This window comes from Myotis lucifugus, unplaced genomic scaffold (assembly GCF_000147115.1).
Source record: "Myotis lucifugus unplaced genomic scaffold, Myoluc2.0 scaffold_1031, whole genome shotgun sequence".
Lineage (NCBI taxonomy): Eukaryota > Metazoa > Chordata > Mammalia > Chiroptera > Vespertilionidae > Myotis > Myotis lucifugus.
This window is the reverse complement of record NW_005872079.1, coordinates 23,709-47,598: the sequence shown is the minus strand read 5'-3', so window position 1 is coordinate 47,598 and position 23,890 is coordinate 23,709. Positions and strand designations below refer to the sequence as shown.

General features: G+C 42.0%; 1 protein-coding gene across 1 annotated transcript in view; it reads left to right on the top strand.

The window, feature by feature from the left end:
* LOC102443181 (nesprin-1-like) overlaps positions 1-23,890 on the top strand; it is a gene marked incomplete at both ends in the record, with an annotated part of 119,186 nt that overhangs the window by 74,172 nt on the left and 21,124 nt on the right. Inside the window, 13 exon segments of the mRNA XM_023747887.1 lie at positions 496-597; positions 3,768-3,887; positions 5,740-5,940; positions 8,003-8,176; positions 9,108-9,239; positions 9,880-10,076; positions 10,990-11,122; positions 11,537-11,719; positions 13,143-13,292; positions 14,081-14,257; positions 14,935-15,090; positions 19,678-19,833; positions 22,857-23,047. Of these exon segments, the coding sequence (XP_023603655.1) occupies positions 496-597; positions 3,768-3,887; positions 5,740-5,940; positions 8,003-8,176; positions 9,108-9,239; positions 9,880-10,076; positions 10,990-11,122; positions 11,537-11,719; positions 13,143-13,292; positions 14,081-14,257; positions 14,935-15,090; positions 19,678-19,833; positions 22,857-23,047 (2,072 nt within the window).

The following is a 23,890-nucleotide window of genomic DNA, read 5'->3' as shown; positions in this document are numbered from 1 at the left end:
TTAAAAACATTATATGGGCCCCAACTGGTTTGGCTCAGTGGATAGAGCGCCGGCCTGCAGACTGAAAGGTCCCAGGTTCGAAGGAATCATATTATTCTTAAGAATTTTATTTTCTTCCCAAATCAGAGTAACATCAATAGGTTGTTTCACTAGATAGAAGTCATTAGTATAATATTTCTGCTGGAATGTTTAAATGTGCACATTAATTTCAGACATAACAAGAAGTTTAGGGTGACCAGTATTGCTTTTTTATTTGCATGCCTTGCCTCCTTGCATATTGTGTTGGAAATGGTTTGTGTAAAGATTATTCAAAAGTCAAATTTAGCATTTAAAGTAAATTGTTACCAGTTTCTTTTACCTTCCCCTAGAACAGTATTGGTTTCTCTGGACATAAAACTCCCACACCTGTATATTATTTCTAGAGCGTGTGTTACGTTTATAACCATTTGAGTTCCCCGGTGCACATGTTAAGTCTTCCTATTTCTCACCCCCTAGAACGATCTGAAGGTGCTGTGTACGTCGCTGGCTGACAGTAAATACATGCTTCTGCAGAAACTGGCCAATGTGTTTGAACAGCCCGTGGCGGAGCAAATAGAGGTATTTACAGCTGCCTTTCCCCAGTTGATCGGATTTACTGTGAAATGTCAAATCCTCTGCGAAAGATTAATGGCTTACCGTGGCATTTATGTTTGTCACATGTTTTGTTTGTGAGAGCTGGATTTGAATCACTGGCCAGGTTACACTGACTCTCTCCCTTAGGCTTGCACGGAACTGGGAAATGTGAGCTGGGGAAAGGTGTCAGGACCGCTGCTGACCTGAAGAAGTGTGTCCCCTAACAGTGAGATTAGGCGTGAATGTCAGTGACCTGGGCAGGAAGTCAGGCTGCCCCGGTGGCGGCACAGAGGAGCACTGGGACATTCGGAAGAGGGGTCGGTTGCCTCCAGAGGGGTAAGGTCAGGGAAGAGTCTACAAAAGGGAAATCGGAACTGGACTTAGGAGTTGGGGCACACAGGGACCGGAAGAAAGGTATCCCTGGAAAGGGACAGCAAGAACAAAGGCACAGGCGAGACAGTTCCGAGCTCTGTGGGAGGAAAGCGAGTGACCCTGGTTAGCTGAACTTAGGATGAATCATGTGATTGAGGAGAAATAAGGTCGGATGAGAACATTGGAGACACCTTGTAGTTAGGGCTATTGCATGTCAGAGAATTTGGACTTGAGTCTATAAATCACTGGTGTCTGACCTTCATTGATTGCACACCTCACTAGTTAAACAAGCATATACCACAAATACATGAATATTTACTCATTTATCAACTATAAGCAAGTACTATGTTATAAAGCACATGCAGAAATAGAAGTGGAAATTGAAAATTAATGTGGCTGGGTGTAAATGAAGACATAGTGTCTCACCCTCATGGATCATATCACACACACTGGATCTCTCCCCTCAGAGAACTGGCAGTGGGAAGCTACTGGGCATGTTGGACGGTAAGAGTAAGTGTGGGGGCCAGATCCTGCTTCCGGAGGGCTGGCACGACCACGCCAGGGTCAGGAGGCAGGGTTCCCATCATTGATCGACTGCCTCCTGCACGTCCTCTACCAGGCATGTGCCCGATGGGAATCAAACCAGGAACCTTTCGTTGCGTGGGACAATGCCCAGTCAACTGAGCCACACCGGCCAGGGCCTGTTTGTTGTTTTGTTGTTGTTGTTTTAATGGATGCATTATCCTTTATAATCTCTCTGGGTGTATTATTTGTTCACTGAAGTTTTATTTTTCCTGTATAATTGGTTACTTTTGTTTGTTTGCTTATTTGGGTTTCTGTCTTTCATGTTGGAGGCATTTCTCAGGAAATCCTTTGCTGACTATTCCGTTTAGGATGGGAGACTAAGCAGCCAAGTGGCAACTTGATGGACAGATAAGGCTGGACAGTGTTGAGATCTACTGAAGGGTGGTCTGTGTGGGCTATTTGTTGGAGAATCCTTGCATCATACTTTTAGGTGTTTCTATTGGTCTTTTCATATTTTTTCTCTTTCCTTCCTGGAGAGTAGAGGTCTGGCGGCCATTCTCTAGAAGACGCAGGGACTCCACATTCACCATTCAGTGGGCATTCACTTTATCCCTCTGTTTTCAATCAAGTACTCAAACCCACAACTGTATCCGGCGCCCCTCAGTTCAGAAACTATTTGTTTTTTTACATTTTCTAGAAAATCAATATTCCATCTTTCACCAGGGAAGGGAAGGGGCAGTGTGGAATGATGAAAGAGATCTGGGAATTTAACTTCTCTCTTAAAAAAAAATTTTCATTGTTTCAGAGAGGAAGGGAGAGGGAAAGAGAGGTAGAAACATCAATGATGAGAAAGAATCATTGATCGGCTGCCTCCTGCATGCCCCCTGTTGGGGATTGAGACCACGACACAAGCATGTAACTTGACTGGGAATCGAACCATGACCTCCTGGTTCATAGGTCAATGCTCAACCACTGAGCCACACCAGCCGGGCTTAACTTCTCTTTAAGGAGCTTCTCACCAACCCTCCTTATTCAGCACCCACTTCACCGGAGTGCCAGAGACTCCTGTGGCTATAAGTTTGGGGGTGAAGATCCCCTGCTGGACTAGGATTCAGCTGTCTTAGATGTCTTAAGTCAATTTTCATCTCTCCTTCTGATTTCCAACTTCCAAAATTCTGTTGGTATTATTTTCTTTCGTTCTTCCTTGTTCTTGTAGATTTAGGGGGGGAACACACACCCAAAAACAAGCAAACAGAACATTTGCTGTGGTGGTAGTGGGGATTCAGGAAAGAAAATGGGCACATGTTTTTTATCTGCCATCTGGAATTCATGTTCTTTTCATTCTTCAAGGGCAACCGAGGTTGCATTTCTTCCAAAAGCCTACTCATTCTGCTCCAGGACTCCCTGGGATCTCCCGTTTCCAAAGCGCTCTTACAGGGGCGGCGTGTCTCAAGTTTATTTCGTACATAATGGTTTTGCCTCCCAACCAGACGGTTAGCTCCTGGAAGGCCAGGATGAGATCTTGTTCTGCCTCTATACACCTCGCCCTGGGAAGACAAGGCTTAGCACTAGCAGCCGCTGTAATACTTGTCGATTGTGTGATTTTCTGCTTCTTGGGGAAACCATGCAGTCACATGTTTTCAAAGATGCTCAGAACGGTACTTCAGGAAACCAGAACATGATTCCCTACACCAGGGGTGGGGAATGTCCAGTCCACGGGCCGTATAAGGCCCATGGAATCATTTGGTCTGGCCCTGCCAAGGCATTAGGGGTGAGTTAATTAAATGTTTGGCCAAATACTAGTATAGCAGGCTAATTTTTAAGTTGATAATTTTGTATGGCCCAAGAATGATGTTATAAATATCCAAATGGCCCTTGGCAGGAAAAAGGTTCCCCACCCCTGCCCTAGACAATCCCAGGCAGATACCTTTCTCTAATGTCATACATCATGCTTCTTTTTGGGGTGTGGCTATTCATGAATTTTTCTTTTTTTGAGGAAGCTGTGGTCCTCCCAACCCTCCATTCTCAGTCCCTCTTACCTCCTCACCTTTAAGATAGCTGGTCTGTAGCATAATAAAGGGCCTTCTTCTCTTTCCCGCATCATGTGACCATGGCTTTTATGTTATATTGCAATGAGTTTTGTTGGCTGTATTGTTTTATGTGGACAGAAGAGGAATAAATAAGAAGGCACGATAGTCATACTTTTTGTGGGAAATTATTCGTGGGAGTTTTGATGAAATTTCATAAATTTTACCTAGGCAATACAGCAGGCTGAAGATGGGCTGAAGGAATTGGATGCAGGAATCGCTGAATTAAAAAAGCGTGGTGACAAGTTGCAGATTGAGCAGCCTGCCCTGCAAGAACTCTCCAAACTCCAGGTATGATTTTCTGCCAATGGCATTCAATGATGCATCCTAACTAGAACTCAAGAAAAAAGTATTTTCTCCATTTTCTTGTTTTTTCCTCTATAAAATTCAGATCATTTAAGTTCTAATCTCTCTTCCAAGTAACTCTTAGAAAAAATTCTGAAATTTTTACTATATTTAATGCAATAAAACATTGTATTCTCAAGCTTCTAAGATTCTTTTTTTTTAATCATTTGTTATTGTAAAATAATCATTTGTTATTATTCTGATGGCTAACCACTGTGGTGTAGTTTAGTTGTGCTGTATTATTTTCTACTGTAGAAAATGTAATTATTATCAATCCAACCTAGAAAAGTTAAGAAAGGGAGATCTACCCTGTATTTAAAGAGTGGTTTTTATCAGTCATTAAAACTATAGCTTATCGTTCATACATTTTTTAATGGAAGAGAGACACTGTGTCAGTTCCAAAACAAAACAAAAAATTTAACCAAGAGGAAGCTTAAGTCTACACAGACCTCCTGGCCTCACTCAGGAGCAGAGGGCAACTTAGGGTTACTTGCTTTCCTGGATCGGCACTTAACACAAGAATCTGCTATCAGGGTGATAGGCCAATCCTGGGATATTACACCAGCAAAAATTTAGCCTTTGATGAGCAACATAGTTAAGTTATATTAAGAAAAAAATGTGCATAGTGACACATACACACACATTTGCCCTGAATGCCTATTACAGACCGTTGAAGAATTACTAGCATGAATCCAGTCCAGGCTCACAGGTCCTTCCTTTCAAGAAAATAAAATAGCTCTTATTTTTTAAAAAGCATTTTTATTTTAAGTATCTCATCCCACTGTCTAACATTTTGCAATGTCATGAGCCCACTGGCCCCCCCTCTGTCCTTTCTAGACAGTTTCCGACGATGGTTAACGTCAGGTGTAAGATCCAACGTCAGGGCTGTAAACAGGCATTAGAGTTGAACTTTCCAGCTCGGACACTGTTGGCCTCTAAACCTTCACATGGCACGTTAATCAGGTCCATATGGCTCAAATAAACTCTGTGTGTAGTGTATCATCGTCTCCTAAAATGCTTTCCAGTTAAGATATTTATTTATTTCACCACATTTGGCAAAAACATAGCCTTTTCAAGTCTTCAAGTCTTCCAGCTCCCAGTAAATGCTTCTGCTTCTCAAGCTCTTTATTTGAAGAATAGTCCCAAATCGGATTATTAAGTAGAATTTGTAATGTTAAGGATACTATATTCGATTACTCTAAACGTGTATGAATGTTGAGAACATGATAAAAATCAGAATTAAACTTCCTGGGGCATTTCCCTTCACCTCCATGAACAATCTGTGATCCCTCATCTTGCCACAAACATTGACATTCCAAGAAGACTAGTTAAGTCTACCCATGTGTCACTTCTAGGCAACATTTTTGTATATCCTTTGTAATGTTAAAAAAATTAGCTTAGTTTTTTAATTATATTTTTTATTGATTTCAGAGAGGAAGGAGAGGGAGAGAGAGATAGAAACATCAATGATGAGACAGTTGCTTCCCACATGCCCCACACTGGGGATCAAGCCCACACCTGGGCACATGCCCTGACCGGTAATTAAACCATGACCTCCGGGTTCATAGGTTGATGCTCAACCACTGAGCCACACCACCGGGCTAGCTTATCTTTTTTGAAAGAAGTTTTTGAAGTGAGGTTTCTGAGTAAGGCAGGTGGACGGATGCCTGATACACAGAGCATCACCATAGGCAGGCACCTGAAGGCGCATCCTGGGGTTGTGGGTTTGGTAGGTAATGTATTTTTAGAGAGGAGCCTCAACATCACTTGAGTGAATGTTGCTGTCTCTGTTTCTAAGGACATGTATGATGAACTGATGATGACCATCGGCTCTCGGCGGAGTGGACTGAACCAGAACCTAGCACTCAAGAGCCAGTACGAAAGGGCCCTGCAAGATCTGGCCGACCTGCTGGAAACTGGACAAGAGAAGATGGCCGGTGACCAGAAAATGATCGTGTCTTCCAAAGAGGAAGTCCAACAGCTCCTTGACAAACATAAGGTAGAGAGAGAATGTACTTGTGCAAGCATAGTCTCACTGACTGAGAAATATCGAGTAAAACCCAGTATTTTCAATCTTTTAGGAGTTCCTACTTGTATAAGTGAATCTTTAAGATGCTAAGCAAATGTGTACGCAAACCCACTGGTGTTCAGTAGCACAGAACAATTACAGAGGCCATGCTCTCTAATGTTATCAGTTAAAAAAGAATACCAACCTCAGCAGTCATTTTAAGTGTCCCTTCCTCACAGTCTCGGCCAGGCTTTCTCATTTCCTAAACTGGGAAACACAGGGACCCTCTTCAAAGGAGCCCAGCTTCCTTCTGAACTGCTATTTTCCTCTGTGTTTTCTATGCCCATTTGTTCATCTAGCTCTAGGTGTTCTCTCTGCCTGGCCCAGGACGCCTCGCTCTGCTCTGGGAATGGGTTTCTTTCTCTCGCATGTGGCACGCGGCTCTTATGGCCTTAAACACATGCTCCTTTAGTTGCTGTGGCTGCAAGAGTTGCCTTCTGGGGACAACAGGTCCTTTTGCTACATAATCAAACTTGGTCGGCCTGCGCTTGTTCCAGCAGTATGTGCCGTACCAAGTTCAAGTTAGCCCCTACTCCTTAATTCAGCCATGCCTGTTTAATGCACACACAAAGGTAACTCTTGCATTATTAGCAGTAACTGCAGAAAGAGCAATTTTGCCAGTTCAGAACCCCAAACTCCCAGGCTCCTGGAAGTTCCTCTAGGGAAACTTTCAAAATCCCATTGGGTTACAGATGGTTAACCTTTTACTATCATGTAGCTTCCCTGGTGGCTTCTCAAGGTAGATTTTTTTCACTATTAGACTTCTTGCTATTTTTCCCAGAGGTTTTTGTCCAAAACGTTGTGATTTATTAAGGCCTTATCATTTGGCTTTGAAAACATTGCTTTAAAGTTCACAGCTGGTTTTTCTCAAATCTTTGACCCTAGTAATAAAATAACCTCCTGAGTTATTCCAGAGAAGAAACTAGGATCAATGAATATAAATAACAGAGAAATTAAGCTCAATAGATGAAGAACGCTGAGAGGAGTAAGCTGCCTTGAACAGACAGCCCTCCTGGCCATGAGAAGCCCATCCAAGGCTGTTGGGGGAGATGGGGTTGTAAAAGGAATTTCAGCTTCCCATGCATTTGAGCTCTGTGACATCCAAGTTCTCTTCCAACTTTAAGATTCTACGATATAATAATTGATGGTTGATTAAAAAAGATGGTTCTAGCTTCTCCTGACCAGAGCATTTTCTGAGGGGGGCTAGCTCGGCAGTGACCTTGAGCAAGTTACATAGACTGGACCGTGCAGTGTCCCCATCTGTAAAATGTGAAATAATCTGCCTGCCTCATAGAGTTGTTGTAAGGAGTAAATGAGTTAGTCAAGTGCTGATAGAGTACTTGGCACGTAGCACACACTAAATATTACTGTCTATAGATTCTCAGTCCTTCGGTTCTACCTGTAGTGCTGGGAACAGGAAATGGGATAAACCCTATCTCCCTCCTCTGGGCCCTTTGACACAGAAAGGAACAATTCAAAACACATTTGAAGGATTGTGCAAGGTCCACCGTTTCCTTGCATGTAGGTATAATCTGAGGGAAATTTAGAATACATCATACCACTCAGCCCAACCATAGAGGAAGGAAGTTGTGAGTGTGTCGGGTGAGGTTCTCTCAGTGAGTACAGAGTATAAACAGAGGCCCGGACGGGGAATGGGAGCTAAAGTGTGAGGGACAAGGGAGGCCAGTTTGGGTGGTGGAGTTAGTGAGAGGCGGGTCAGGACAGTAAGGAAGTCCGGACCGCAGGGGAGCAGGGGCTGGTTCCCTTTGAAGGGCTCTGGGTAAGGCACAGCAATGTGTAGATGCTCCTGGTGGGGGAACAAGAGAGGCCACGCAGGAGACTGGAGCCCTGTAAGGTGGAGGCCAGCAGCGGTGGAACAGTTCACTCATATGTCAGCTGAGTACCACCAGCTTTCCCGTTTGAAGCAAGTTTATCGTCTGGTAGTATATGAATGAGTCGCTGACCTCTTTTTTTTCTACCTGGAAAATGGCAGGAATACTTCCAGGGTCTGGAATCTCACATGATTTTGACGGAAACGCTCTTCAGAAAGATAATCAGCTTTGCAGTCCTGCAGGAAACTCAACTGCACGCAGAAGTGATGGCGCAGGCTTCCGCGGTCCTGAAAGGGGCTCACAAAAGGGGCGTGGAGCTGGAGTACATTCTAGAGGTGAGACCCTTGAGCAGCACACCCCCCCCCCCCACCATGAAGGCAAGACAGGTTATCCCTACGATTTGCCTCCTGTAACCTCGGAACTCCCAGAGGCACCATCACGTGTCGCCTTGCTCCCTCTGAGTGTCCGATGTGCATTGTGATAAAGCCTTCCTCACACTCAGAGGCAGCTGCCTGGGGACCGCCTTCACACTGGGCAGGATGAGGCATGGGGTTTGAGAGGCAGGCTGAAAAACTGCTGACCTTTGCTATAAATTATTGACGTGAATTTCAAGTGATTGGCAAAAAGACTTCCCAATTTAAAACAAAATAAAAATCTGAATTTAGAAAAAAGTCACTTGAGAGTTCTCCTTAGTAGAATGCCTATGCTATATATTCCTATTTCTTCGATGTCTGTGCTTTTTAAAATTTACAAATGCAACATATTTAGTTCACTTCCTACGTGAACAGGCCCATTCCTTCTAGTTAAGTCATGCATTCATCACTACCAGGGTAAAGAATGAAAACCGGGTAATCAAATGCTTACTGTGTTCCAGGCGTAATGCACACATTATTCTATTTAACCCTCCAGATGGACCACATAGGTATCATTAGTCCCATGTTTAAATGTTAAAAAATGAGGCTCAGAGAAGCTGAGTATCTTGTCCATGCTCGTTTAGTAACTTGCTCATGCTGCTAGTTAGTTGCAGCTGCCACAGGCCGTTGATAATGCTTTTCAGGGTCACCATCTGATGCCTGGCTTCAGAGCCATCCTTTGCTTCCCAAGGCAAACCCCCAACCCCCCCGCCTCCACACACACACACACACAGAGACATCTCCCTCTGACCGAACTTCAAAGAGAATCTGTCAAGTGCATATTTTGCACAGGAAGAGGAATGCTGTTCCTTAATGAGGGCTTCTAGCTCATGGACTGATGTTGCATTTCCAGACGTGGTCCCATCTGGATGAGGACCAGCAGGAGCTCCGCAGGCAGCTGGAGGTGGTGGAGAGCAGCATCCCCAGCGTGGGGCTGGTGGAGGAGAGCGAGGACAGGCTCGTGGACCGGATCACACTCTACCAGGTCAGCGTCCCCGCGGCGTCTTGGTGTGGGAAGCTGCCACATTTCCTTCGGAAACTCTCCCATGGTTTTCACAGAATCTAAACAAACCTGCAATCAAATATTAAGCACTGTTACTTTGATTTCAAGCTATTGACATTGTTGAAAGCACATAAATGTTAAGTGTTTGTTTTAAAATAGAATATAAGAAGGTGTGTTTTTTCTTTCCTTTTTGGTAATGAGAGCTCCTGTTGAATATTCAGCCTCCATCAAGCGTTTTCTGTAGTTTATCCTGATATCACACTATCTTGGAAAAATTATAGTTGGTTGTTTTATGAGCATTAAAAGGTTTTTTTAAATGAAAGAGTGCTCCTCTTGAAAACTCTGCTTCCACCAAGCATTTCCTGTAGTTTATGTGGTGAAATAATTATAGTTTGATAGTCTTACATGCATGTAAAGTCACCACCAAAAAATAAACAAATAAAGACATCTTTATTTAGATATAATAGGTGAAACATCTCAAAGTTTCCAACATCACTTGGCTGTAAATAATTGAAGTTTGACTAAGGATAATGGGAACATATGGATACCAGAGAAATTGTGATCCTTAGAGAGACAAATTGCATTATCCAAACTTCTGACCCCGCGTTTTTCATCATTTCAGCATTTGAAATCCGGCCTTAATGAATACCAGTCCAAATTATATCAGGTGTTAGATGATGGGAAGCGCCTTCTGATATCCATTAGCTGCTCCGATCTGGAGAGCCAGCTTAACCAGCTCGGAGAACAATGGCTGAATAGTACCAACAAAGTGTCTAAGGAACTTCACAGATTGGAAACGATATTGAAACACTGGACCAGGTAATACAAGGACTATTTTGCCCATTTTTTAGATTAGTGTTCAAGAGTATTTATAAGGCTAGTGGGTACAGGACTTTATAAGGCTAGTGGGTATAGTGGTCCCTATAGGAACGTATCACATAGTTTGGAAAATAAAGGCAAACACAAAGCCCCCAATTGGATTCCTGTATAATCATATAAACATGTCATCCAAAGAGGTAGGGAAGCGGGTACCTTACCGTTGAGCTGACCTCCTCCTCGCCTGTTGACGGCATGTGGGTGGTCACAGTAAAACCTTAGTGGGAAAGAAGAGAGAGTGGTTTTGAGAAGATGCAATTTCTCAAGGACAAGGGGAATATTCAAGAGAAGTGGAGGGGGTGATGTTACATAATGAAATACTCTATTTCTTTATTTTCAAGAACTTTTCATAACAGTCATCTGATATGGTCTGAATAGCTTCAACATGAACGGATAGGGGAAATACATTTTTATTTTCAGCTTAGAGAAGAGAAAGCTGAAACTTGGAGAGACTGACTTGCTTCAAGCATAAATATTAAGGGAATAAGAATTTGAGAGTTTGAACATAGGGCATTATTCTCCCAAATCTATCATGCCTTTTTAAGATTAGCATCGGGACACAGACAACAGGATGGTGATTACCAGAGGGAAAGAGGGATGAGGGAGGTAGAAGAAGGTAAAGGGAGGATAAATGATGATGAAAGGAGACTTGAATTGGGGTGGTGAGCACACAATATAAAATACAGATGATGTGTTATAGATTGCACACCAAAACCTATATAATTACAGTAACCAATGCCACCCCTAATAAATTCAATAAACATTTACAAAAATAAAATTACATGGGTGAATGACATGGGTTAGCAGAAAGTAGGGATTGGATGTTTACCTCATAGGCTCATCAATATACTTACAGATATCAAAGTGAGTCTGCAGCTCTAACTCACTGGTTACAGTCCGCAAAAGACAGGCTGGAATTTTGGACTCAGCAGTCTGTGACCGTCCCCCAAGAACTGGAGATGGTCCGTGATCATCTGAACGCTTTCCTGGTAAGAGTTTAAAGCATTTGGCTCACATGTATTGTTTACAGGCCTATAGGTGAGGCCTGATCTACACTAGAAGAGAGGAAACCAGCTGTCAGTGGGTGAACTTAACAAACCAAGTTCTGGAGAATCTTTATGCAGAATACTAGGCTCAACATCGCCTCTTTCAGGAGTTTATAGATAGTGGCTTCATCGTTGGCTCTTTTTAAAAAAAAATTTCTTTATTGATTAAGGTATTACATAAGTGTCCTTATGCCCCCATTGGGAGAGAGTAGGCTGCTTTTTTTTTTTGTCTGCAATGCTTAACATAACTCCCCTTCACGATGTAAAGAAAAGTTGTTTTTGCCATAAATTGGTCTCTTTCCTTAAATGAAAGGTCTGGCTCTTTAATCCTGATTTGAACTTTGCTCCTTCTCTCAGGAGTTTTCCAAAGAAGTGGATGCCAAGTCCTCCCTGAAATCGTCTGTTCTAAGCACCGGGAACCAGCTCCTTCGCTTAAAGAAAGTGGACACGGCCGCCCTGCGTTCCGAGCTGTCGCACATAGACGGCCAGTGGACGGACCTGCTGACAAATATTCCGACGGTCCAGGAAAAGCTCCACCAGGTACAGCCAGAATCTTTGGCTTCATTGGTAGTGACCGATTCGAGCAGTATGGGATGGAGAGCTGCCTTCATCTGCTTTTGCAGATTTAAATAAGCTACGTCTTGGACGTCTTGTCTTTTCTCTCTTCCACTCTACAGCGTATTAATATGAACCCTTCACCAAATGCCGTATTTACAAATGCCAGATATTCCAAGGGCTTCTTTTTTCTTTTTAATATACTTTTATTGATTTCAGAGAGGAAGGAAGAGGGAGAGAGATAGAAACATCAATGAGAGAGAGTCAGTGATCTGCTGCCTCCTGCACGCCCCACACTGGGGATCGAGCCCACAACCTGGGAATGTGCCCTGACCGGGAATCGAACCATGACCTCCTGGTTCTTAGGTCGACACTCAACCACTGAGCCACGCTGGCAAGGCCCACGGGCTTCTTTAGTGTGTGTGTATGTGTGTGTGTGTATTACAATCCCTCTCTGGTCTTGCTTAAATTCTTTTTCTCGTGAGTAAAGTGTGGGTAACTGCGCCTACCTTATAAAGTGGGTAGCCATGAAGATTTAATAATAATAAATGTAAAAGACCTATAATCTTACCTACAATACAGCAGCTGGCATTCATTCAATAAGGGAAGAGAAGTCAGAGAAGGGAAGTCAGTTCTCCTCTTTCCTGGAAACATGTTTCTCTCCTCTGAACTCCCAGAGAGTTTATTTTTCTCTCTCTTTTGTGCTCATCACTGTAGATAAATTAAGATAGATGTGTTTAATGCCAATTTTCATTCCTACTAATCAGCGGCTGTACATCTCACATTTGTCTCTACATCATTCTGCACCCCATAGAAGTCCATAAATATTTTAAATGATTGCTTGTGTTCTTCCAAATTATTATAATAAGTAGCTGCATAAATGTATGATGTGTTAAGTAAGATTCAGACTTGTAAGTACATTTTAAAGACTGAAGAAGTTGGCTATGCTCTTAGGAATAAATATGAGAGTGCCAAAGCTCTCGAAAATGATAGTTGGTATTGTGGTATTTTTCTTTCTCCTTTTAACATTCTTGAGTCATAATACACAGAGATTTTATGAGCTAATTAATAAGATACATCTGTTGAATGTTTTGTAGTTACGTTTTTTGAAGGTCATAAAACTAGCTATAAAATAACAATAATATTTTCTTCTTTCTGGTATTTTGATTAATTAGCCAGTGTTTATACAATGTTTATAGTATTGGATGGCAAGTGAACATAAGATGACTAGGATTGTTCAGCGTTTGCCTGCTGTTTAATTCCAAGCTTCCAATGAGGTTGAGATCCAAACATGGCATTAAGAAGAGTTACCTATGCGGAACATTAATAAGGGTTCATGTGGGGTGTTTAGGTTAACAGGCACCGGGTTTGAACTTTAATACTGTGACTTGCTCTCCTCCTCGGGCAGCTCCAAATGGATAAGCTGCCTTCTCGCCATGCCATTTCGGAAGTCATGACTTGGATCTCTCTCATGGAGAATGTCATTCAGAAGGATGAAGAGGATATAAAAAATGCCATAGGCTACAAGGCCATCAATGAGTACCTTCAGAAATATAAGGTGATGACACATTTGTTATCTTTACCTTTTCATGTTTTGGAACTATTTTATTTGAAGGGACATAGGAACTCCAGGGATGGCAATCAGGCTCTGAAGTATAGATTTCATCCATAGTGACCGGATAGCTGTCTAAGAGTAAGAACATTGCCTCCCTTGTGATAGGCATGGAAAAGTTGTCTGGTATTAGGAATAATTTTGAATAAGATTTTGTGTCATTTTAAGAAGTCATAAAAATGGATACTATAACATAAATATTTTATAGTGTAATCATAAAATGTATCCAATTCTACATCCTCTGCCATATATATATATATATATATATATTTATAAATTCAAATATATTTATAAATTCAAAAGTTATAAATTTAATGCATGTTTACTGTATTCATATATATTTTATACTAGAGGCCCGATGCACAAAATTCGTGCAAGAGTAGGCCTTCCTTCCCCTGGCTGCCGGGACCGGCTTCCCTCTGGCACTTGGGACCTGGGCTTCCCTCCGGCTGCCAGCAGGCACCCGGAACCCAGGCTTCCCTCGCAGCCCCGGCTTCGTCGGAAGGTTGTCCGGAATGACGTCTGGTCTAATTAGCATATTGCACTTTTATTATTATAGATATATTCCATTTCTGAAAATAATGGGTTCTATGAATGCACACAGATGGTGCCATTCGGACTAAACCATGGAAGTTATGGCATCAACCTTTTGCTTACTCACGGCCCTCCAGCTCCTGAGCAAGCCCGTGACATGCACCCTCTTACCTCGTTTCCTTCTCTCCCTCCTGCTCCAGGGCTTTCAGATAGACATTAACTGTAAGCAGCTGACAGTCGACTTTGTGAACCAGTCTGTGCTGCAGATCAGCACTCAGGACGTGGAGAGCAAGCGCAGCGATAAGACTGACTTTGCGGAGCAACTCGGAGCGATGAATAAAAGCTGGCAGATCCTGCAGGGCCTCGTAGCTGAGAAGGTGAGCCACGTGGCCACCGCTGGAGAGACTCTATCAAGAAAATTAACTGTAGGAGTAGGATAGCGACAGCGCTGGGCTCAGGGATTCTGCTGGAGAGAATGCCACTGAAGAATGCATACATGGCTCCACATGTTCTTTTGTTAAAAAATATGTATATATTTTTATTGATTTCAGAGAGGAAGGGCGAGGGAGAGATAGAAACACCAGTGAGGAGAGGGAATCATTGATCGTCTGCCTCCTGCATGCCCCTTACTGGGGATTGAGCCCGCAACCCAGGCATGTGCCCCTGACTGGAATCAAACCCAGGGACCCTTCAGTCCACAGACCAATGCTCTATTCACGGAGCCAAACCGGCTACTGCTGGCTCTACATGGTCTTCAATCATGTCGATTACTTTGTCTTATGCACCCTCCACCCTTTGTATATTTCATATTATTTTAGTTTTTTAAAAGATGATTCTTAATTTCTTTTGCCCTCGTTTCAAGTAGACTTAAGATCTTTACTTGCTTACCAAAAAATAGTCATTGATTCGCACTTCGGAACATTCATTTTTAATCAAACATACCGTGGACTATATTTTACAAATTTATGAATTCTCAGTTTGGAGGAAATAGTGGCCTGCCAATGATTTGAAATTAAAATAAAATTGTAAATTTCATTTCATTACGTTTGTTCAGATCCAGCTGTTGGAAGGCTTATTGGAATCGTGGTCAGAATATGAAAACAATGTACAAGGTATGAAAACTTGGTTTGAAACCCAGGAAAAGAGACTAAAACAACAGCATCGTGTCGGAGACCAGGCTTCAGTCCAGAACGCAATGAAAGACTGTCAGGTAACTGGTCCAGGCGGCTGACGTGCTCCAGTTCACTATTTCACGGCATGTGCCAAATGAAAGTGCCCTTCTTGAGAACTGAGAGTTAAATATTGAGAACAGTTGCATTTGATTACAAATTTCTCTGATTACGTGAGTTTTTAGAGTTTTCCTATTAGGTCTTTTCACCTCTTTTTATAAAATTTAAAATAGAATCTTTAAACACGCTCATACGGAGAGGATGCTGCTAACCCCTGATCATCAGATACTGGTCATCAGATTTAATAATTATCAAGATTTTGACATAGTTCCCTGAATATTTCTTCTCTCCTGAAAGATGTCATAATTAATTCCAGATAGCATGCCATAATTTATTCCTGCATGCTACAATTCCCAGCTCTACAAAATGGACTTTCTTATATAACCATAATATTATCACCACCAGAAGTTTAACATACTATGGAATCCCTTAATATTTGAACCCATAACACTATTTCCTAAATTTCCTGTAAAATATATATTTCTAGTTAATTTATTTCCATAAAGATACAGCAGTGTCTATGTGTTCATATGCTCGTTAGCTCTCTTAAGTCGCTAATATTTTCTTAATACCATTACTTGCTGGAGAAAATGTAGACTGGCCCCAGACCCAGGATCAGCCTGTGTATTTCCCCAAAGTGGCATTTAACTTGCTCTTCTCTCCCCTGTATTTCCTATGAATGGGCGTTAGCACAAGAGGCTTGATTGGATTCTGGCTCAACTCTCATAGGGGGGTGGATCACAGGTGACAGTGTGACTACTGTGTCACATGCTTGCTCTGGTAGTGGCAAGGCTGCGGGTTCAGGTGCAGTGGCCACACTCTAAATGTTCCCCATTGACCTAGGAACACTTATTCTTTCCTCAGATATCCTTGTTTCTACAGAAGAAATGGGAGCTGTCACAGTGAACCCTGCAATAATTGTTTTTAAACGTAATTCAATAATTTGTAACGTGTTACAGATTAGCTGTGACACTTCTTGGTAGTGTTTCCTAAGAACAGTTGAAGACACAGCTGGGAAGCAATTCTGCAGAAATGCCCCTTTCCCAAAGCTAGTTTTTCTATTCTAGATTTCCAATAGAATGGCCTTTAGTAATGAACTTCCTTCCGAGCAGCACTTCTTCTGTGGGCACATGTTGAGTCAGGTATATTTAAGCTCCGAAGCAAAGCTGTTCGGTTCAGAAAAGGAAGAGCAGATGCTCTTTGCTGGGCTGACACACTAATGGATTGCCAGTCAGAGATGCATACAAATGGCAAAGGAAACCATCACATAGAGAAATAGCTTGAAATTTAAAAAAAGCTTCACGTCAGAAGATGGGTGTGTAAAAGATGGAAGACCAAAAAACATATCGTTGCGTTTTCTTTGTTAAAAATATCTTTTTATTGATTTTAGAGAGGAAGGAAAGGGAGAGAGAAACATCAATGATGAGAGAAAATCATTGATTGACTGCCTCCTGCACGCCCCCCCCCCCCGCCCCCACTGGGGATCGCGCCTGCAACCGGGGCATGTGTTCTCACCAGGAATTAAACCTGGGACCTCTTGGTGCATGGGTCGAGGCTCAACCACTCAGCCACACCAGCTGGGCCATCGTTGCATTTTCAATTCTCCAGGGGCCAGTAGCATTTCTAATTTAGGCATCAATTCTAAAATGTGCAAAAAAGTCAGAATTTCAAATTTTGACTTTGGAGCATGAAAACTTATACCTCTTGATGAGCTCATGAGTTCAAACACTAACATTAAAATTAAAAGATAATTCACATGTTAAACATGAGCAGGATTAGTGCTCCCTTGTCATATTGTTGTGATAGATGTTGCTATGGAAAGACTGAAACACGATACCTTAATGTAACTTTTCTTTTTTCTTCCTTCTCTCCTACTGTTTTTTCTTTCTTAGTATTTTTTTCTTCTTTTCCGTTACTTTTTCCTGCCATTTCCCACTGTGTTTCTTTACATGTCCATGTCTTCTATTTAATAGAGAGAGACATTGCTATCTGGAAAATGTAGTGGACGCCTGGCAAGCTTCACTCCTTTTCAGACCCAAATGTTAGTCTCCCAGAGGCTCACATCAGGCAGTGTCAGGAGGGAAAGCTGGGAGTGTGGTTCAAGGAACGTGACGCCAATGCCAATTTGTGATTTCAAGTGAAAAGTCATTTTTCTAAACAAAGAACAGAATGAATGTAGCTCCACTGAGTTATTTGGGGGCATCACTGGGTCTTTGTGTGTGTGCATGCATGTGTGCGTGTGTGTGTTGTTGTTTTTTCTCTAACTGGCATGTTTTATTGGCAGTACCATAAACCTTGATCAAAATTTATTGTCATTTTTGGGAAATGGTTCCTCTGGACCAAAGTGTGAAATTCAAGCCAGCATGCTTAAATTGGTGACTGGATTCAAGCCTTACTTTGTTTTAAAAATCTTGAATATTTTTCCACTCTTTCGAGGTGATTTATTCATTAAAATCATCATAGAAACTGCTATGTAGGCATTAACTCAAGAATGATTCATTATAGCAAAAAATGTTGGGTTTGGCTTTTCCCTTCATTGATCAGAAACAGAATCATCTTTTAATTATTATTGAAAGGAAAGGATGGCACCTTCATTTTGCACAAAATATGTATTTCAGCCCTGTTTCCCTACTGGGTTTGCTTTTATGGCCATATTAAGGAACAGAGCATTTTAGGGATGTGTTTCTGAGCAATGGGACATTAATTCCACAGGGCTCCCTGAACAAAGTACACCTCTGGATAAATGAGGATACATTTAATTCCAGTGGTTGAATTTTAGAATCATATTGAAGACATAGTGGAAGGATTCTTTATGGTTATTTAATATTTCAGAGAGGTAGAGATAAATATCTTTCAGTAGTAAAGTTAATTATGTTTTCTCTGCTGTATAAAAGACCCATAGCCCTAGCAATCACTATATTCATCCTCTGGTTAATTATCTAAGCTGTCGAAATACTGACAGAAATATAAAGTGGAAATTAAAAAACAAAATTAAAAACACAAATGATCTATTCTGGCTACTAAAAGCATGCATGTCCAATTAATAATACATCATGACAAAAGTAGCTTCATGATAATTAAGGAGAGAAAAATAAATAAATTTGCACTGAAGCATGGCAGAGTATCAACTGACTGAATATAACAATACTGTCTTACATTTGCTTAGTATTTATTTATTTATTTATTACATCTGCCTAGTTTTTAACAGCTTAAAAGATTATATAAATATTATATATAATATATATAAGATATATATATATATATAAAATATATATATATAATATATAATGTTAGCCTTTTCAGGTAAGCAAATCTATTATTATTCCTATTTTATAAATTAGGTAGACTTAAAAGTTTGGACCCCACAGAAATAAAAATAAAAGAGGCACAACATTTGTAATGAATACAGCAGAGGCTGGACTCCTCTCTATAGCCTCTGAATAGCACCACCCAATCCCCATCTTGTTATCTCTATGCGGATCATGAGAGAAGGGTGGAAATCTTTTCTACAGAATTGAGACATTATCTAAATTTAAAATATTTTGGAATTTTTTCACTCTAACCTCCAAGGTCTACACATTCTACATCTAGCTCTGGGCTGCACTTCCGAATTTGAGACTGTAGCCAGGCCTTCATCTATGGCTTCTCCATCACCCAACCTGGGATTGGCATCCTCTCCCCAACTCCTGTCCAGCTGCCTGGCCTGCAGCACTGGGCTTGGCGGCAGTGAGCTCAGAAGGCTGGGTCCAAGGCCACCTGCAGCCTCACCAGCTCTGAGACCCAGGACAGGTTGTCTGACATGATCCCCCACATGCTCATTCACAGAGTGGTGAGAGCAGTCAGAGCCTGCCTCACTGAGCTCTCCAAATTTTCAAAAGGCGTTCAAATCTTGGTTAAGGTTGTGAAGCATGGTTAAGTGTGATCTCCAGGTTGTTGCCTCATTTTCTTTTCTTTTTCACACATCCCATACTGACAGTTATAAATGCACATCCCAAAGAAAATGAGGATTTGGTTCATGAAAAAAAGCCTGTAATTTTTTCGAATCACATAGTATCAGACTATTTTAGGGAGAAATAAAGGATAATAGACATTCTGAAGAATCTGTGACACAGTGAATGTCTGTAACGTATCCGAAGTGCCACAGCTCCATTGTAGCCGAAATATAACTAAATCTCAGATACTGGGCTACAGGATACCATTCCATTGCATTTTACCCTATGGGTTAGGACGGGGTAATTTTCCCAACACCAAGATACATGAATTTAAGGATTTAATCATGTTACCAGTTCCGACTGTTTCCTGTAGCTTCTTGAAAAAAAGTTACATGGTGACATTTCCTTATCAGGCAATCAAAATTTTACTTTGATATGTTACGCTAATTTATCATGGAATAAAAAGGCCATTTACATAATTTAAATGCAGGAAAAAGTTTCACTATGGAGACCCTGTCCCGAGAATTATAAGCTTTTGGGGTTATTTAGAGATTTTTAGGCTATGAGACTATCATGGCTCAATTTCAGTGCATCATAATAGAGCAATTTAAAATGACTATGTTTTTAATCTTTCAGGATCTAGAAGATTTGATTAAAGCCAAAGAAAAAGAGGTGGAGAAGATTGAACAGAATGGACTTGCTTTGATTCAGGACAAGAAAGAAGAAGTGTCTGGTGCTGTTGTGAGCACGCTGCAGGAGCTCAAGCAAACCTGGGCGCATTTAGACCACATGGTAATGTTAATGTTGTGAGCGCTGGCTCCGAGCCCTGCTCGCCATGTCACGCTCATGACCTGCTGTTGGTTTTCCTAAAGTAGCTGAGTAATTAATACGAATCTGTACATCAACTCTTTGTACTTAAGTTCACTTTATTTCAGAGAGGAAGGAAGTGGGAGAGATAGAAACATCAATGATGAGAGAGAATCATTGACTGGCTGCCTCCTGCACACACCCCACTGGGGATCAAGCCTGCAACCCAGGCATGTGCTCTGACCAGGAATTGAACCATGACCACCTGATTCATAGGTCAATGCTTAACCATTGAGCCACATGGGCCAGGCTATTAACCTCTTTTTTTTAAAAGTCTAGCTTCAGATCTTTTCTATAATAAATATACAATAACCTCCTTCATTTCCATGTCCATAGATACCATTTAGGCACACACATTTCTCCAATGTGTATCCCCAGCCCGGATTTCTCTCCTAAAATCTAGATAGAGACAGAGGCTGGGGTCGAGAGGGAAACCCAATGTGTAGACATCTCCTCTTGCATGACCAGTAGACATCTCAAACTCCCGTGTCCAAACCACCTCCTGTTCCCCCCCCTGCCCACCTACACTCTCCCCCCATCTCAGGCAATGACAGCTCTAACCTTCCAGTTGTTCGGGCAGGAAACCGTGGGGTCATTCCTCACTCCTGTCTTTCTGTCATACCCCACATCCAGCCCAGCAGCAAACAGGTCAGGTGTATTTTCAGACTCCAAGCTCTGCCCTGTCCCTGCACTTAGCACCCAGGCCCATGTCATCACGACCACTCACCTGAGGTTATCAGTGACCTCCTCAGTAGTCTCCATGCCAGAGAGGTCCTGTTCAGATGGAAGCCAGATCACAGCAGTCCTCTGCTCAAACCCTCCATTAGCTTCTTGTCTCATTTAGAATGGGGACAAAACCTGGTAAGGACCTGAAGGCCCACGTGACCCGGCCTCCAGGGTCCCTCTGACCTCGTCTCCGGCAGCTGTCTGTCCTGCAGGCTCATTTGGCTTCTGTTCTCCCCCTGCTCTTGAACTCCACAGGCCTGGCCCACACTCAGGGACTTTGCACTGGCTGTGTCCTTCGCCTGGAACACCACATCCTCTCCTCAGTATCCACCAGGTCACTCCCTATCCTCAAAGTCTTTCTTCAAATTTTCCATCTCAGTGTGGGCTTTCCTGACCGCCCCATACTCCCTGACTCTCTCCTCTGCTCTGCCTTTATTTCTATTATTTATCAACTTCTAACATGTGGTATAGTCTACTTCTCTGTTCATATTTCTCCCACGGAAACATAGCTCCATGAGACACTTGATAAATATAAGCTGAATGGAGTGTTGAATCCTCTGAAAAGAATACATGTCAAAGCAAATACTGTTCTGCACACGAATAGTCATTATCCACACTTTACAGAAGCAGGCGCTGTAGCACCAGCAGGACAGTGACTGAGACCAGTGGCCCAGCAAGCAGCTGCTTACAGCCTGTGCACTCTCCTCAGTGCAGCGGGGCAGTTTTCCCTTCCCTTAGTTTCAACCTGATTTTTAATTCATTTTTTGTATATTTTTATAAGTTTACTATCTTTTTATTTATTTGTATATTTTTATTGATTTCAGAGAGAAAGGGAGAGGGAGAGAGAGATAGAAACATCAATGATGAGAGGGAATTATTGATCAGCCGCCTCCTGCATGCCCTACACTGGGGATCAAGCCCACAACCCGGGCATGTGCCCTGACCAGGAATTGAACTGTGTCCTCCTGGTTCATAGGTCAGCGTTCAACCACTGAGCCACACCGGCTGGCTATATGTATTTTTATAAATTATCACAAATTCTTGGAAACAATTTACCACATAAATAAATTAAGGGATTCTTTCATGGAAACATCATCTCAAGCATAACACAAAGAAGAACTAGACTCCTTAAAAATTCTCATTCCCTCCTGGCTTTTTTTACCTGTCTCTTCCTGACTTTCATGGGGTGGGCCCTGGCACCTGTCTGCACCTGTGGGCATCGCCTCATCTCTGAGGCAGCACCTTCTTAGTCCGTGGGCCCATTAGATGGTATCTTGATTGGTTTCAACATTATTTTTTATGCTAAGAAGAAAAGCAGAGCGTGAAGGTACAAATTAATTTATTATATAATCTACTAGATGCCTGATGCACGAAATTCGTGCAAGAATAGGCCTTCCTTCCCTGCACTGGCTTCCCTCCCAGCCCTGGCTCTGTCCAGAAGGTTGTCTGGAAGGACGTCTGGTCTAATTAGCATGTTATGCTTTTATTATTATCGATTTTCTTAATTATGGTCATAGTTCCTCCATATTGAAAAGATTGCATTCAGAAGATTGGGGCTGACATCCAGGAAGTCCAAAGCAGATATCTTTCTAAATGATACAGACAAACTAAAAACTTAACTTTTCTGTTGCAGATAAGTATGGGGGGAAATGTTCTGAGAAGTTTTTGTCTCAAGATACTCATTTGTGCGTGTGTGTGCACATGTGTGAGATAGATAGATAGACTGATAAGTATCATTTCCTGGGACCAGATTTGCCTCGTTTCAAATATAGACTTCTCACGTTCTAGCAGTATGATCCCAGGTGATTTTCATAACGTCTTTGTGCCTCAGTTTCCTCATCTGTAAGACAAGGATGATGTTATTTACCTCATAAAGTTGTTATGAAGACTAAAGTTAATGCATTAGTCAAAACACTCATTTTCTAAACTGTAGTATTAAATATATTGGCTTTTTATCACTTTTATATGATATGTGTTACATGTAAAGATGATGTATAAAACCTTTTCAAGAATTTTGATTTAGACTGAGTGTTCAAAAGTAGGAGAGGCATCAGTTTCAACATTGCTATAACTTATGTGTGCAATCTTTTGTGTTTGAGTTCATTTATAATGCTCGACACCCTGATAAAGTTCTTCAATATTAATTTTTCCCACCCATTGAACACATGTTTTGTAATGTTAAGTGTGATGCAGTTGTAAGACGTGTCCTTCTCTTTGAAAAGGCTGGGCAGTTAAAGGTACTGCTGAGGTCCGTGCAGGACCAGTGGAGCCAGCACAAGGCGGCCTCCGATGAGATCAACAGCTGCCTCCTGGAGGCCAGGTACTCGCTCTCCCGCTTCCGCCTGCTGATCGGCTCCTTGGAAGCTGTGCAAGTTCAGGTAGACAATCTTCAGGTAAGGACTGAACTCACCCTGCCCTGAACATGCTTTTGAATTTGAGAAAATAAAGAAAATAGCAAATGTGGACATCGTCCTGGAATATTGCTGTCTATGGCTTATAGTTAAGTATCTTTAAATAATTTTACCTGCAGATATCTTTCTAAATGATACAGACAAACTAAAAACTTAACTTGATTTGTTCCTCATCCAAACTTGCCTGTGGATACCGAATTCTGGATTAACGGTGTCTAATGAAATGACTTTTAAATTCTAACATGTAAATATCCACCTGAATGTATATTGTAAAATGATTTTTATACCCAAATCTATCTCCTTGATCCATGTCGCTGCCTTCTCTGTCTTCCCCTTTCTCTTTTTATCCTGCTTCTCCAAACATATGCTCAGGGATTAAAAAGAAAGCAAAGAGAAAAATAGCAAAAGTGGTAAATTTTTAAACTACTGTTCTCTTTTTATTTAGCATAATATCTGTGGTCTGCCCAGTGTGTACACATATCCTCTGTTTCTGGCACCGGCTGCTTCGTTTCCTGTGGCATTATCATTGCATTCATCTAGAGCGGCATCGTGGCATCATTGCTGTTTGACTTAAACACAGCACCCCTCCTAGCTCAGGCCACTTCCCTCAGATTAGCTGCTGCCCCCACTTCCCGGCACATCTGGGCACTGAACACCCTCCCTGTCACTGCTCTTTCTCCCCGGCTACTCAATACAGACTATGGGGTGGCAGGGCAGGCCCTCAGGGGTGGGATGCCAGCAAGGGCCCAGCATGTACCTCCTTGGTTTGGAGATCAAAATGTATATGCTGCTGACCTCATAGGCAGGCTTTCTGAAGGGTATACCTTTGGGGAAGGGGGGCTGGG